The 16,082-nt window shown below is 34.2% G+C and overlaps 1 protein-coding gene across 1 annotated transcript in view; it reads left to right on the forward strand.

Annotated features, from left to right (window-relative positions):
* LOC108687433 (Down syndrome cell adhesion molecule-like protein Dscam2) overlaps window positions 1-16,082 on the forward strand; it is an 83,316-nt gene that overhangs the window by 8,152 nt on the left and 59,082 nt on the right. The window contains exon 3 of the mRNA XM_018193186.1: window positions 7,651-7,800. Coding sequence (XP_018048675.1) covers window positions 7,651-7,800 — 150 coding nt within the window. The remainder of the gene's footprint in view (window positions 1-7,650; window positions 7,801-16,082) is intronic.

Consider the following 16,082-nt stretch of genomic DNA (forward strand, 5'->3'; position numbering starts at 1 on the left):
TTTTTAATAATTAAAATAAGCCATGATGTACGTGCATTTATAACGAGATGAATCGATTAATTAATTATTCTTCCTTATTTGTGAAATATTATACCTTCTCCCAATATGATAATATACTATATCATTATTGTAGGGAAGAATATTCGATACTATTGATAAGTGCCTAAATTTTTTGTATATGAATTAATAGAGATAATACCTTTTTATACGATACTATTTTTTGCATGCAGATAAGCTTGCTTAAATAGCTGAATAATACGTACAATAATAACAGCCATGCTTTTACTTACTACTCATTCGCCATGTCCTGAAATCCTCTTCCAAGTAAAGCAAAAGTAATCATCTTGAATTTTTCATCAAGTAAAAGCGCGAGACTAAACTCGTGAATTCTAAAATCCTCAATTCAGAATGTATTATTTTTTTTTATATTATACAATTCAGAATATAATATGATATTTAAATGGAACAAGCTATAAATTCTGTATATCGTTTATTAAATCTAGTTTATAAGTTTTTATTACTTACAATACATTAATTTAATTATTCGTGCGTATTTTCTTTGAAATACTAGGAGCTTTAGCTAATTGCTCTTTATTTTTTCTTTTTTTTTACAAATATCTATAAATATTTTCTAAAGATATTGAAGTAGATGTAAAAATCATTTAATAATAATTTTTTATATTTGTAAAAGTGATGAAAATTAATCTGGTACACGAGTGCGTAGTAAAGAATCGAAAAAAAATCCTCATGTGGACTAAATAAGATTAATTTCTGTCGAGCGAATAATTTGATTTGCGTGTATTTTTGCACTGTAAATTACTCACATTATATTCTAATTTATTTTTTGAAGCAATCTGACATGTGATATTAGAATATTTTTTTGACAGAATATTTTTTTTCTTTACAAAAACCTCATATTGGCCAAAGTATCATTGAAAGACAATATAATTAATTATTTATTTGGAGTACTAAAAGTACTGAACAACAATGTTTTTAATATTTAAAATAAGTAACTAAATTAAGTAAATTAATTATTATCTTTCAGTATTGGTCAGTATTATATTTCTATAATGATGTTGCGTTGTTAACGTAACAATGTTCGAAGAGTTATCACCGTCATTTGGAACTTCATCGTTGCTGTACGCTTGAAAAATTAATCCAGCGAAACGCAATTTGACAACGTCTCTGTTTTAACCCCCGTAAAACGAAAGTTTGCGTACTTTGTCCCGGCGAACTTAAGCGAAGTCGCAATAAGTCGCGGACGCGCGAAGTAAAGTGGCGCACTTACCAGCATTCCGTAAAGTCATGAAAGAAGTAATTGTGCTTGCTCCGCATAAGGAAGCATGACGAAAAATGTCTTAACGTCCGCACAAATAAATGGCGCAGCATAAGTTTCTTTAATCACCATTTCTACGCTCTTAATAGTTCTTTAAGTATCATTTTATGACTCGTTTCTGTGAAAACTAGCATTTTCTTATCGAAAACTTGTATAAACATAAATAGGTAATCGCGGTGACTGCCTGAAGTTTCTGATTTGTTATTTTATATTCAATCTTATATAACGCAATGAATACGAAACCGCGTATTGACAAAGATTGCTGGAATAACGTAATTTTCGCGGACTCGAGGTCGATTTACCGCGGTTTCTGCGAGTGACGAACGACGCTCATGGGAACGGAACGAACTTTCCTTAAAAATTCGCGGATTCGTGTTTCGTACACGACACTCCAGAGAGAATCCACTCGCGGTCGGAATAAATCCAGCGCGTGAGATATATTTCGGTAATAATCGGCGTATACATAAATCATCGCTCAGACCGAGGCCGCCATTATGAAGGAAATTGTAGTCACCCCGTCTTCTATTGCGTTCTCTTTCGCATTCGAAGCATTTTAGTGCATTCATTGTTTTTTAATTTCTTTCCCTTCATTCTCTTTTAATTGATTTAATTTTTAAACAATTCTGAAGAAATAAAAGAATAGGAAATAAATGTAATAAAAGATAAATAATTAAAAAATAAAAATTGTCAGTTTATAAAATAACATATAGATGTTTGTGTAGGAAGAAAAAGTTTTGAGAAGAGATAAAAATAGAGAATCTATAATGTGATTTATTATTTATACGGAATCCAATAGCTTTATGTTATATATAATATGTATAGAACATGCAGTAGCCATTAACTGACAATATCCCACTCGGATATTAGAGCAACGCAAATGGGCATAAGTTTTGATATACTTGTTGATTAAACTTGCATTTAAGCTGATTAACCCTCGACAGGGTTATCGCTTCGATGTGAGAGATATATCGAATAGAGATATTATGTCACTACCTGTGTGCATGTATTACACTACACACACACACACACACACACACACACACACACACACACACACACACACATATATATATATGTAAATTCGAAAGCAGAGTGTATTTAATATCTCACTTGATGAATAATATTGTACGTTTCAAATTTCGATCACATTTCTCCTAAATTTTGAGCAATTAATATACATATATATAATAAAATGTTAATATATATTATTACATATATTATTTTATATACAATTTAATTAAAATCATACTTACATTTACATTTTTTGTATATAATTATAATTGATAGTATATTTTATATTACAAAGAGAATATCTTGTTTATTGATGTATATATAAAATATCGAAAATAAAGGATGCTGTTCAAATACTGCGGTTGACAGTATGCGGATATAAATTACTAATTTATTCAACGTTCAAGAAATTTCACAGCACTTATCAGTATTTCGCGGATTTCACAGCACAACCAATTTGTGACGTTTGATTCCAGAGTCAACTCTCCCTTATGTGTATCCTTTTGCAGATTCGTTGTTGAAAGGAATCTCGCTACGCCTATTAGATCGGTGGCAGTACTTTTATTTTTCGCTTCAATACACCTTTGATTTGTTATATGCTGACACACTCATATTTACTGGGTGTTCGGTTATATTATAAAAATATTTATAGAGCTCGCTCTCGCGATATCGGATAGATCGTCGCTTCATCAACTAAACAAATAACTTCTGGCCACCGCCGCCAGTGTTTGGTCGAAAGTCCATAACGGTTCGTCGCGATTCGTGAACTCTCAAACATAGTCCATTACCTTTATTATAGCACGAAATTGTATTCGCGTATGAATCTCATAGCTGTACTAAAGTCTCCCTGAGGAACAGCAGGGATTTCAGTTAGCCATAGCAAAATTTCTCTAACTCTTTTGCCTTTAAGTACTGTTAAATTCCCTTGATATTAGTTTAATTAAGTATTAGTTGTGAACTGTATGAATTTTTGTTGGTCTATAATTTTATTAATGATAAAATTTGATTAGTATAGCTTTAGTATTTTGCGATTGACATTGTACGATAAAGCTAAAGATATTGTACGCATTGTCATGAAAGAAATAAATATCAAATTTTATTAGCTTTTGTTCATCAATGATGCTTTCTAATTGTTTAATAGAAAGTTTAATTAACCGAAAAAATTACATCAAATATCATATTTATTTCCATTGAAGTTAATTATTTTCTTTGCGCATCACATAAAAAAGCAATTAATATCCGCGTTTAACCAGCTACATCATAGTCATTTCTGTTACTTAACATTCTGTATTTCCGATGATGTTTTATGTATACATCCATAAAAGAGATACTTTTATTTATATACACGCATCCATTATAAATAAAATATATGAATTCTTAAAAAGATTTTAATATTAATAAAATACTGTCACTTCTTATAAATATTCAAGGATAAAATATAATTGCAAATTATAGCACAATTTTTAATTATAGCACAATATATAATTAATTATGATATAGATATTTACTTCCATTATGTATAAAAATAATAGTAATTGAAATACAATTTTAATTAACGTTATCGAAAATTGAAACACAATTGAAATTAATTAGATCCTGCCAGAAACTATTAGAAACTATTAGAAAAAGTTAATACAATCCGATTAGGTATTTAATTACTGCCACAGTCGATTGTCAACAAGTTCGAAATAAATTTTAACATCCCTATATATATAAGGATGTTCCGTACTTGGAACCCCTTAAGTATGCCAACTATTTCTCATGCCCGACGGCATGATCGCCGCGCATAATCATTCCGGGGCGGCGCACAATGAGCGGACAAAACGCCGAAGAATCCCTCGCGCTCGAGTTATTTTTATTACGATCGATTCATTGCTTCGTCTCTCCTCCCTCACGCTTCTTTTCTTTACCATGGTTAGACCCATCCATTTCTCTTACCCCCTTCTCTCTCATACGATGGCAATACGGTCGGCATTCATCGCCGTATGCAGCCGGTGGGCGCCGACGGTATGCACCACCATTGCATTGCACGAGCACGATCTTAAGGTAACCAGACTTACGTGCATTCCTGCTCGCACCTCTCTACTACCCGTCTGTCCTTTCTCCCTCCCGACGCATTTCAACGGCTGGAATTTCGCGCAATTTCTCCCGTTATAAACGTGCACACGCGGCGAGGATGCTCGCGGCGCCAACAACGAAATATTGACATTGCCAGCGCGGCGCGGATGCGAACGCATCGGCGGAAAATGCACTCGTTTTGAACGTTGTAGACATGAGGAAGAGGGCACGGTGGTGAAGGGATGAGGGAGAAACTGGCGAACGTAAAGGGAGAGACTGCGAGATATTTTTCGCGCGATGCATTTTTCCACGGAGTCACGCGTACATGCGGCCGACATGCTTACGGAGGCGGAAAACGCCGGCGCGCCACCGTGATATACTATACATGCACGTCTCCGAGCGCGACTGCGGAAAAATGTGAGTAATCGCGACCGCAGTGAATTCCGGCCGAGGGGAAAAAAAATGATTGGACACAGCTCTCATTTACCGCGTTTCCGTCCGCTAGGTTTCTAATTCGTGTCACGTGATGCGAAAGATGCAGGTATATCCGGATGCTGACCTAAACGCGCGCAACAAATAGGAACCGCAGATATGAAACTTCCATCACGAATTACCGAAGCGTATTCTTTAACTGAGAGAGTCATCTTTCTTTTCGTGAAAAATTTCAACCGAAAAATATTTCCGGTCTTATTTAACATGGAAATTTAAAACAACCCGAGAAATAAAATTTCCTAGGTACAACAATAATTAATGAAATCTTGTATATCTATTAATGAAAATTATGTAATGCTTTCGTATTCGATCGTATAGATAAACTGTATTACAGTACAACTCATATGAATTTTAATGAAGAAAATAAAAAACTGGTATCTCCAGAACAACTTTATTTATAAAGGCAAATGAAACTGAACTGAAGAACGGTGTAATATAAATTTTATTTATCGCAAAAAATATTACGCAAGCAAAATGTGCATTGGCCCTTACATTCCGCACATTAATTGTTTACCGAGGAAATTAAAATTTTCCAATAACGAAGTATTCTCCATGTTATTCGCTTTGATTAATCCTCATATAATGCAGAATATCAAGTGCATGAGATCAGTAAAACGAGGAAGTGAAGTAGCCTGTTAGTACGATTGCCAATTCGAGAAAGATAACTGAAAACTCTTCGCAGCGAAGAGCTTTCGGAGAATCAGTTTTCCATGGTATAGGCCCATTAAATTCCTGCGGGGTTTGGTTAATGTTCATTCATTGTCGAAAGCATTCAATGTCGGCGAATTTAAATTCAACTTCTATCGACGTGTTCTATCGACTGTTCAACCATCAGGAAATTAATTCATTATGATGTTTCTTTCGCCCTCTCCCTTCTTTCTTTCTCCCTTTCTTTATCTCTGTAGCTATCTATATGTCTCTTTTCCTGCACTGCATTGCGAGAGAATTTTTCAATTATTCGTACATATTGCGAACAATTAGTGAAATTCGCAATATTAATTTCGATGGCATAGGTAATTACGCGTGACTGGTCGATTATTGAGCTTGTAATATGCTATATTTGATGCTTTTACAGAGTTCAATAGTAAACATGTTTTTCGTATCTAGAATTCTTCGAATTAAAAATTTTGCCCAGTACTCTCTATAAAAGCAATGCATTTGAAAATATAAATTTTATCTCAAAACTCGAACATTATGTATTTACACGGAACACTTATATGGAATGCGATTAATTAATTGAAATGAAAAAGGATCATTTTACATTTCTAATATTCTTTTTTATACATGAATTTTGCGACTACAACGAGAATAATATAATAATTCTATTTATGAATGCAGACTAAACATGTATAAGTATTTGTTGAATGCTTTTAGATACGTTTTTCAATTTATTGATTTGAACAACAAGCTGTTGACAGCGTTTATATTTTATCACATGCAAACGTGTGCCATTTATTTATTAAATATGACGGACAGCTGTATTAAGAGAGAGAGAAAGGGCAGACAATATATTTTCATGTTGCGTACATTTGCTTTGTGTACGCGGAGCGTTAATTATCAATTTATTATTGAAATATTCATTAATATAGTAATATCAGAGATTATTCTGCTTCTTACAATTAGCGTTGAAAATAGCACGAACTTATAATATCAAAATATTATTAATAATGAACACGAGTCAAATTACTAATAAATGAAAACTCGTGATCCAGTTTCTGTTTCTTCCCAATTTTAATAGAAAATGCAACGTTGTAATATATAATCGAAAGAAAAGGGAGACAGATCAGAATGTATTTAAAAATCTATTTAAAAACTCTTTAAATAATTTTTTCGAAGCTTCATCCTCGGGGATATGATAGGAGGCACGAGCGCGTGCAACACCGATCGTCAGCGGAATTCACTCGAGAGGCGTTAATCTTTTTTTTTTATTTTAGCAGAATATCCACCGTTTTAAGCCACCGAGTGTGCTAGCAGGCACGCTCTCCCAGTGGTTACGCTCGAATTTTTACGAGTATTGATTCTCACTCGTGTCGATACTTCTCCTTTTTGCGTTCCAGCGCGTCGAGCGTGGTCCTGCTGCTGATCGTTCTTTTTATATTGGATCGCTTAAACAGAGTCGATCCCTTCATTAGGAGGGGACTAGTTTAACGAATTATTTTCTCCGCAGCTACTATTGTTTCTCATAACGCAATTTTTATAGCCGGCCGCTTCCGCGCGTGAGATTCGCCTGCGCATTTTTCCATTAGAAGAAATTTCCATATTAATGAAAGGCCAACGGAGACGAGACAGGCGCGAATATAGGAGAGAGAATGAGAAAGCGACTCGTTGAGTCGATGAAAAATGCGCCACGCTGAGTGTTTCGCGGAGTTCACGTCGTACTTTAGAAGAGAGGGCAGGTTGGGATAAATTTAAAAAATAATTTTCCCTCCACCGTTTCCGAATTTGCAAATACCTGTCTCATTTTTAGCAGGGAATATACTAATATAAAATTAATCTAACACAATATATTCATTTAACTATAAAAAACATTTTGATTTATAATAGAATCTCCTGTGCAATAATTCTGTCACATCTAATTTAATATCCTACTAAAATCGTATGATAAATTTTTTCCTTTTGCTGCTGATTATATTCCTAAAGAAAAATTTTTTTTTCTTTATATGTACCAAAATTATGAACAAACGATACAAAACATTTTGCTCTTTCCCGTGCAATATCGCTGACTTTCGCTTTGTTGCTGTTTCTGTTCGCAGGCGAGAAGCACCATATGCTGCCCACCGGAGAGCTGCTCATCTTCTCGGTGACTCCAGCTGATGCTCACTCGACCTACCGTTGCCGCACTGTACACCACGTTACCGGTGACACCGTGGAAAGTTCCTCGTACGCCAGGCTCGTGGTTACCGGTAAGTCCTCGTAGGACTCCTCGTAAGTCCGTCAGCCCGGATCTCTTCGAGTAGAAGTCCGGAAATCCTCCCTCGATACTCTAAGTGAGCTCTGAGATTACCACGAAGTTAAGGAAAGGAAAATACGAAGTTAACGATAAGCACGTAAAAAGCTGAATAATAATGAGGCATTAATTATGCAATAATTAATACGCCGAATAGTCTAATAGTAGCAATTTGCAGAAACACCCGACAAGGGATGCTGATTAAAAAGAAATTCTGGCATTGATCTCAATCTTTCTTATTTTCATAGTAATACAAGAGCTCAACTATTAATTATCTTTAAAATTTACAGTATAAAAATAATTACAGTATAAAATAATATAGTATAAAAATAATTCTTTTATATGTAAAATATAATATTGTGTAATATCTTTTTTTACATATAAAATAATATTTAAATTTCTTTCTCTCAAAAATATTATATAAAAGAATGTAAATGCGCATCTTTCGCGAAACTCACGGGCCATGCATAAACGTTCCCTCGGCGATCTCTTACATCTCGCTAATCTCTTATGCCCGTTACGTTTCATGTGTTCAGGGCGAAATGTTCTAGCGGTATAATTGTGATCCACCCTGTACGTGAGCGGCCGTTCATCCATAGCATTTCTCGGGATGCCCAGACGCAGAATATCCCCGCATTTTATGCATCTACTTAACTAAACACGTTTATACATGGTTCTCTCACGCTTGGCCTTCCGCACACAGTGAATCGTGATGCATTGTTGCGCATTTCCCACACGCCGCCGACCTCTGGTAGTTTCAGCCTCCTCTTCGGCTTCCGGTCGCACGTGGCGCTTTCTTCATGAATAAATCATGAGTGTCCGAAATGCTAATGGCCGAAATGTTCGCCGACGATATTTCTGCCGACCCGTTGAGCCAAATGCACCGACATCGTCGAAAATATGCTCGGTATTTGAAAGGACAACGGCAGGCTGCACCTGCTATGTCCTATGCAAACAAATTCGAGAAAATCCCCTAATTTCTCTGAATTTATTAGATATTCCTTTCATGGAAAAATTGATAAAATCTCATTTTATTTAGTCGAACCATGTTTTTTCAACATCGTAATTTTTCAGTATTTAACTCACCTTCGCAATTTTCCATAAACTAACAAATTACTTCAGTGATTAGATTTTCTAGTTCACTATTTATATCTTAATTATAATTAATCCGTAATTACAGCAATGAGTTATTTAGATTCGAAGCAAAAATTTCAAACGGTTGTAAAATCTGTTTAATTGATGCTATGAAATTTTAAATTATCTAGATTAAAATCGAATTTTCCTGTCGCCGAAGGTATAAGTTATTTGCGTTCTGTACTTCAAATAGGACGTTTTAGAATTTAGATGTAGTTTTCATTTAGAATTTAGATGTAGTTTAGTTATTGAGGATTAGAAATACATATAACACGAAGATTTTATTTTAGCAATTTTCTAATTAATGTATGATTAATTTATAAGTGACTCGTCGCTTATTTTCTTTATTTAGCCGAAGCTATTGTGTTTATACCATCCGGAATGGTGGCACAAAGGGTGTCTGACGATCTCGTCACGAAAATTCGATAATTTCAATCGGTGGTACGGACGATCTCGTCACGAGAACTCAGTAGTTTCTCCGGTGTACTTCAGCCAGTACCTTGTAGAGATGCTGACTGATAAGGCATAAAATAGGTCGAACGCGGATGAGAACTACGGAACAATGGAAGGCTAATGATGAGAGTGCACCATCTTGTCTATTTTGGTCGCACACATTGAAGCTGATAAGATGACGAAGGAAGAGTTGGACAAGCATATTGTTCGCTTCCTAGCGACATCACTCGCTGTTAAATTAACGCTTTGTGCATTTGAGAAGTTGAGAGGTATCACAGACGCGAATTACAGAAAATTCCAGAGACGCACAAAGTGTCGCTACATTAATCCTCTTTCATTAAGCATACTTAAGGATGCTTCAATTATCTCATTGTGATTTTATAAAATAATGTATCGTTTGATTAAAAAGCAAACTTAATAAGTTAATTATTAGGAGACAGTGGGAGAACTGTGAACATGAAATAAACGTGAACGTGCTACTATTGCAGCATTAGAGTAATGATAATCTCTTATTTCTTGCATCTAGCCCAAGTGTCATTATAATCATAAAACGCATAAGCTGGTTAAAGTAAATATCATTACGTATTTTCGATGATTTTGATATAGAAAGGAATGGGGACATTGCTAATATCAAAATTATATAAAACCGATGAGATTATTAATTATAGAAATATTTATTCAAAAGATATTAGCTTTAAACATTTAACTACAATAATTAACATTTACATGTTATTAATATAACATAAATTATAATTTTACTTCGCATAACGGCAAGTAATTCTGAATAGCAAGGATTTTTTTTTAATTATAGCTTATATTGGTAATATGTGAATGTTAATTATTGTATTTTAAAGCCAAACAGGCGTATCTTTTGGATAAAGTCTTTTATTAATTGATTAATAATCATCGATTTTATTTTATTTTTTCTTTAGGTGTCGCAATTTCTTCACTCTCCCTTTGAGAAAGATAGATTTTGTTATTGTTATATACAGGGTGTTAAAAAAAATTATTCAACATTTATATAGTAAATATAACACACAATATCAAGTAAAAAAACCTTAATGAACACGAAAACTCAATCGTTTCTGAGATATAAACAATTTTGTATGTTAGTATAATAATTAACTTATTATAATAGAACGTCATGCTATTTTTACAGATTTTTGGATATTCGTTAACATGATTCTATTAATATGAAAGAAATAATGACAGTTCTAATAGCATTTTTCATACTAAAAAAAACCAAAATTGTAAAAATTGCAGTCGGGACTCTGTATAAATAATTGTAGATTTACTATATAAATGCTGAATAACTTTTTATACTCCCCGTATATATTGTTAATATAAAACAATTGAACGATGAAGAATAGTTTTATCTGTCGAAAATAAATTTTTTGTGAGTGCATAAAAACTGCCGATGAGAAATTGATAAGATTGGCACGATCGCGACAAAAGGCTTAGCGCCGCTTCGTCGAGTCAGTGTCTTGTTTTCGCGGTTCAGCGTCCTCCCGCCTCTTTTTGTTATCACCTACACCGCCCCCGTATTTTTCGTGACCTCTCATCGCTCCTCTTTCCCCTCATTGCTTTTCGTGCCAGCGACACGGAGTTATAACACTTCTCCGCCGCATTTTAGAGAAACGCAGCCTTTTAGGCGAGGTAGTAGCATTTAAAAAAAGCTGAGTGCAACTATGCGAATTGCGGACCATTTAGAATTGAAATTTTTAAGACCACGCATCTCAAAAAACAAAGCCTAATACGCTGTTGATCATGTGACGTAATATCGATATGTTTTTTCAATTTTTTTAACTTACGTTGCTTTTAAGAGTTCAACGCTTCTGTCGTAGAGAAAAATTAGTCCACGTGGACATTCGAGAATGTTTGCGAGACTATTGTTTGTCAAACGGATGGATGGAATTTAATATCAAGTCTTTGCCAACATCCGATACTTTACAATGCTTAATAGCTTCCGTCGCGTGATTTTTTTGTAAGGTACAGAAATATTTACCTTCATTGTGTCGAAAAAAATTTTCGCAGGCGAAAAATTTTGAAAGCATATTATTTATTCGCAATAACTTAAAAACTATTATAGTTAAAATTTTATAGATATAATATTTTTATAGATATAATATTTTATAGATTTTAGGAAGTTCTAAAAAGGATAAAAAGTTAATTTCTTCTATTTATTGATACATTTTTATATAGTATACGAATATATATTAAAAACAGAACTTTACTGTCAGTTTTATATTAATTTTCAATGAACAAGATAATTTTATACATAGCCAACCGAGAAGAATGCGTAACATCTAATTTAACACGACTCACGAAAAATCTCGTTCAAAAAAAGACACCACATTTGGCACCCGGACATAACATTAATTAAGATCGCTGGAATTTTTCCAACGCTCTCAGTTCAGCTTTCAGACCAAAAGCTTCTAAACCGAAAAAACCGTACCAAACTTTTTTCCGTGCCGAGATGCATCGTGAGGATTGCCAGACTTACGAAGAACACTAAAAGTTAAATTTACGCTGAATTCTCATTAAGTAGACGAGACGTGCGATCTCATAACTGAGAAAGCACAGAAGGTATCTTACTATCGACGATAATGTCACTCGATCTCTACTAAAAGTTCGTCGGTGAGATAGAGCGAAAGTCATATCGAGATAGTCGACGGCTCCTTTATGGCCGCGATTCGCATCGCAGTGGAACAAGTCGAGGACAGGTCGGGCGACCCTGTTAAACCGAGCGTTAAATTAGTTCGATGGCCGAATAGTTTCCGGTGAATTTAGCATCTTTGCCGCCTTCGTCGGCAAGGTGATCTCGTTCTCTCGGGGATGTCTTTTTGCATCGATAGAGAGAGAAGGAGATCGTAAGAAGAGGATGAGAGATAAAACGAGAGAGAGAGAGAGAGAGAGAGAGAGAAAGGAAGAGCACTACGCTGCGTGCTGCTGGGACGCCGAATCGACGCTTTCCGACGCTTTCCTCCAACTCGGGTTGGAAGACACCAAAATCCCGTGTGCAATTCACATTGTGGTCCTGAACAGTCCGCCGCCGGGTACGCGAAACTTGCGCGATTCCCTTTTATTTACGACCCAGCTCCATACGGAATATTCGGAAAAATTTCGCAAGCCAAGTAAGCGCGTCGTGAACAGACGACGAACTTCTAGAACATAAGTTCCACGTGATGAACAATATCAAGACTTAAACTCGGAGAAAAAAACAGAAAAATTTATTAGATTTTGCAATAACACAATAAAAAAGCGCATGTACGTATGTTAAATAATATGTAATAAAAATTAAAGAAAATTAATATAAAATATAATTATAATTTCTTTTTAAAGAGGAAGAAACACAAATTGTAATTATAAAGAAAGAAAAGAAAACAGACACATGTATACATATATTTAATTAAAATATTTTAATTGAGATATATATATTACATTTTAATGTATTAATTATCTCGCAATTGTACACAATTAGAAACGATATATAAAAATGATGTAATGATAGAAACGAGAGATATGTATATGTGTATATTTATAGATTTTATATACATAGTGGATTTTTCTATAATACAATTTTGTTCATCGCTTGGAATCCGATACAGTTAGCTGCAAATTTGATTTTAACATTTACAACTTTACGATGAATTCTAGATAAATTGTTGTTTTGACGGAATTCAAACATTCAATTAATCTCAACTGAATGCACTCAGCAATTAGTATTAAAACTCGAAGCTGGAACATCGATAATTCTAGTATCACTTTAAACTCATCATCATTAATTGTACAATAAACTAAATTTTTATTTGCGTAATTCTGTACCCTTTTAATTATTTAAGTATTGTACAACATTTTTAGCATGCAACGAATCAGTCCTTGAACAATAAATTCAAATTTGATTAAATAATATCTAATCTACATAAATGAATCATCACTTAATTTAGTTAGAGTAACTAAACTCCGGCAAATACGCCGCGTTGAAATTTACGCTGCAGAAGTAAAAAAAAAAAAATAAAAGGAGTGGGTAATTTTCCCGCAACTACTCTGTTACATGCCTTTATGTTATATTAGTATTGTTATAATTTCAATTTCTTACTAATATTAATGAAATTATTGTGAGTTGAATCGATTTGTTAATATATTAAGTAGCGCCGTCATAAATTATAATTTACATGAAATGATTACTGTAGGATGTGCCAAAGACTTAGTAATAGTTATTTCGTGATACATGAGTGTAGAGGAATAATAAAGCACATTATATAACAAAATACAAATACTTTGCTTTTGTATTCTTTGTTTAGTTTGTTGTCTTGTATATCTCATCTATTTGGGATATACGGCATTTTTAATGAGCGGGATTTATGTCCATAGCGTACAAAGATGCGCAGATTGAATTCGGTGCATTAAATGCAGTAAACGCATTACATGAAATATGTATCTCATGTCGTAACACTTGTAATACATATGGAAAGATTGTAATTATTATTTATTACTTCATATACATATTTATCATTCTTATTCCTTAATAAAACTTTATAAACGCATTTTATAAGTTATTGTGTCATCTTATTTATATGCATTATATGCATATTGTAAATTTTTTCATGAGCCGTACATATTTCCCCTTCCCCTATGAGTAGCCATACATCCCATCCCTATGGGATATATACGACAAAAATATAAGGATTTTAAAAAATTCATTTTTTAATATGAAATATAGATATTTCAGATTTCTAATCATTTTTTTTATAATAGTGGAATAAGTATAAGGTTTTTACTGATATATAATAGTTCGTTTACTTTAAACATAATAAATACTTAATAAATTAAGTTTTTGATAGCTGCGGCATATATATCGGAGTTATCCGATAAACTTAATTTGATCGATATCTTCGTTAAAATTTTGTTTGAAAACATTTAGCTTAAAAAAATATTTGAAAACTGAAAATATATCGCGGCATCTTGTATATAAAAGTAGGTAATATTGCGCATATCATTCTTTTGCAAACTTATTTGATGTTTAAATGGCTGAAAAACATCTTTCTGAAGTTTTAATTAAATTTTTCTCTTTAAATCCGCATATAATACGACCGAGTTAAGCGCCATTCAGAGAAATCTTCATTACATTTTACAGTAGGACATTTCTTGAACGCTCTGCCCTTTTTTTTTTTTACAATTCGCCATCGCGTTTTACAAACACAGTGGACGGGGTATCGCTTCGCTTCGGCGTTCGTCTGTCTGCTTGTCTATTCGTTCGCTATGCCAGTGCAAATTCCGCCAAGTCGCGACTTCCTAACTTCCGGCTAATTAAACTTTCGTTGCCCGATATTAAATTCTGCCGATGTTGCTCTTGAGACGCGATGAATCGAGAGTGCCGTCTTTGCATCGTGCTTTCCCTTCTTCCTTCTCTTGCTTCTCCTATATTTTCCCATCGCTCCTCGTTTCTCTCTAAGGAAACCTATTTGAAAATTTACCCTTGCTTTGCCCTCCTGCGTCCTCCATATTCTCCGAGTCACCCTCGAACTCGTAGAAATCTGCGGAACAACTTGGAGGATGGGATTTTATTGGACCTCCGTGGCTTCTCGCCGGTCAATGACTGTAAAGTCTACCAGGAAGGGTAAAGCGGTGATGGTGAGAGGAAAGAAGGACGTATCAGGCGGAGGTCGCCTTATTGGCGGGGATGATGGAAGAAACACGGCGAAAACGCTAAGTGCAATCCACAGAGCCGCCAATGCAATCCTGCTACGTACAGCTACGTCGGCAAGAAACAATGCAGCCGTCACAGCACCGCACCCTTGTCGAGCTACCGCTAACCATCCATTCCCTGGTATCTTTCAAAGATCTCTACGTTGGCATACTACTGAAGCAGTAGTTTACAGCGATACTATTATAGGGAATCTCGCACGATGTACTGCCATCACACTATAATAAAGTTCTCTCATTAAATTGTGAGGAAATATCGAATTTCATTGTATGAAAATGAAATTTCCACTTTTCATATATTATGACGTCTTCATCTACAATAGGTGAGTCAATAAGTAATCTTAATTTTGTTTTCAAAAATAATAATCAAGATACTATATATTAAGTCTTCATAAGCACACATGTTTTTACTTACTCCGTAAACTCTAAGTTTTTTCTTTTCCCCAAATTTTTTCACTATTTTAACTTTCAAAAAATCTAGAAAAATTCGGAATTACTTTTCGACATCTTTGTTTATACGTTACCAAATAATTATTTAACTTGAATATTAAAATTTTTATTATAAAAATTGATATTTGTGCTAAGAAATTTAAAAGAAATTTTATTTAAGTTAAAAGAGATCCAGTGTATCTACAAAGAGTTAAGATTACTTATTGATAGGATTGCTAAGATGACTTATTCATCTACTTATAAAAAGTTTGATTAAATGTTCAATTATGAATGTACTACATATATTAAGAAGCGTGCGAAGGAGTTTCCCGTCGCGATTTGTTCAGAATTAAGGAGAAATATCAACGTTATATCTGGTATTCGCTGTCGTGCTTGTCGCTCATTTAAGCGCATTGGCGAGATTGCGAAGGATTTGGCGGTGAAATAGAGAGAGAGAGATAGAGATAGAGAGAGAGAGAGAGAGAGAGAGAGAGAGAGAGAGAGAGAGAGAGAGAG

Source organism: Atta colombica, unplaced genomic scaffold (genome assembly GCF_001594045.1).
Source record: "Atta colombica isolate Treedump-2 unplaced genomic scaffold, Acol1.0 scaffold207, whole genome shotgun sequence".
NCBI lineage: Eukaryota > Metazoa > Arthropoda > Insecta > Hymenoptera > Formicidae > Atta > Atta colombica.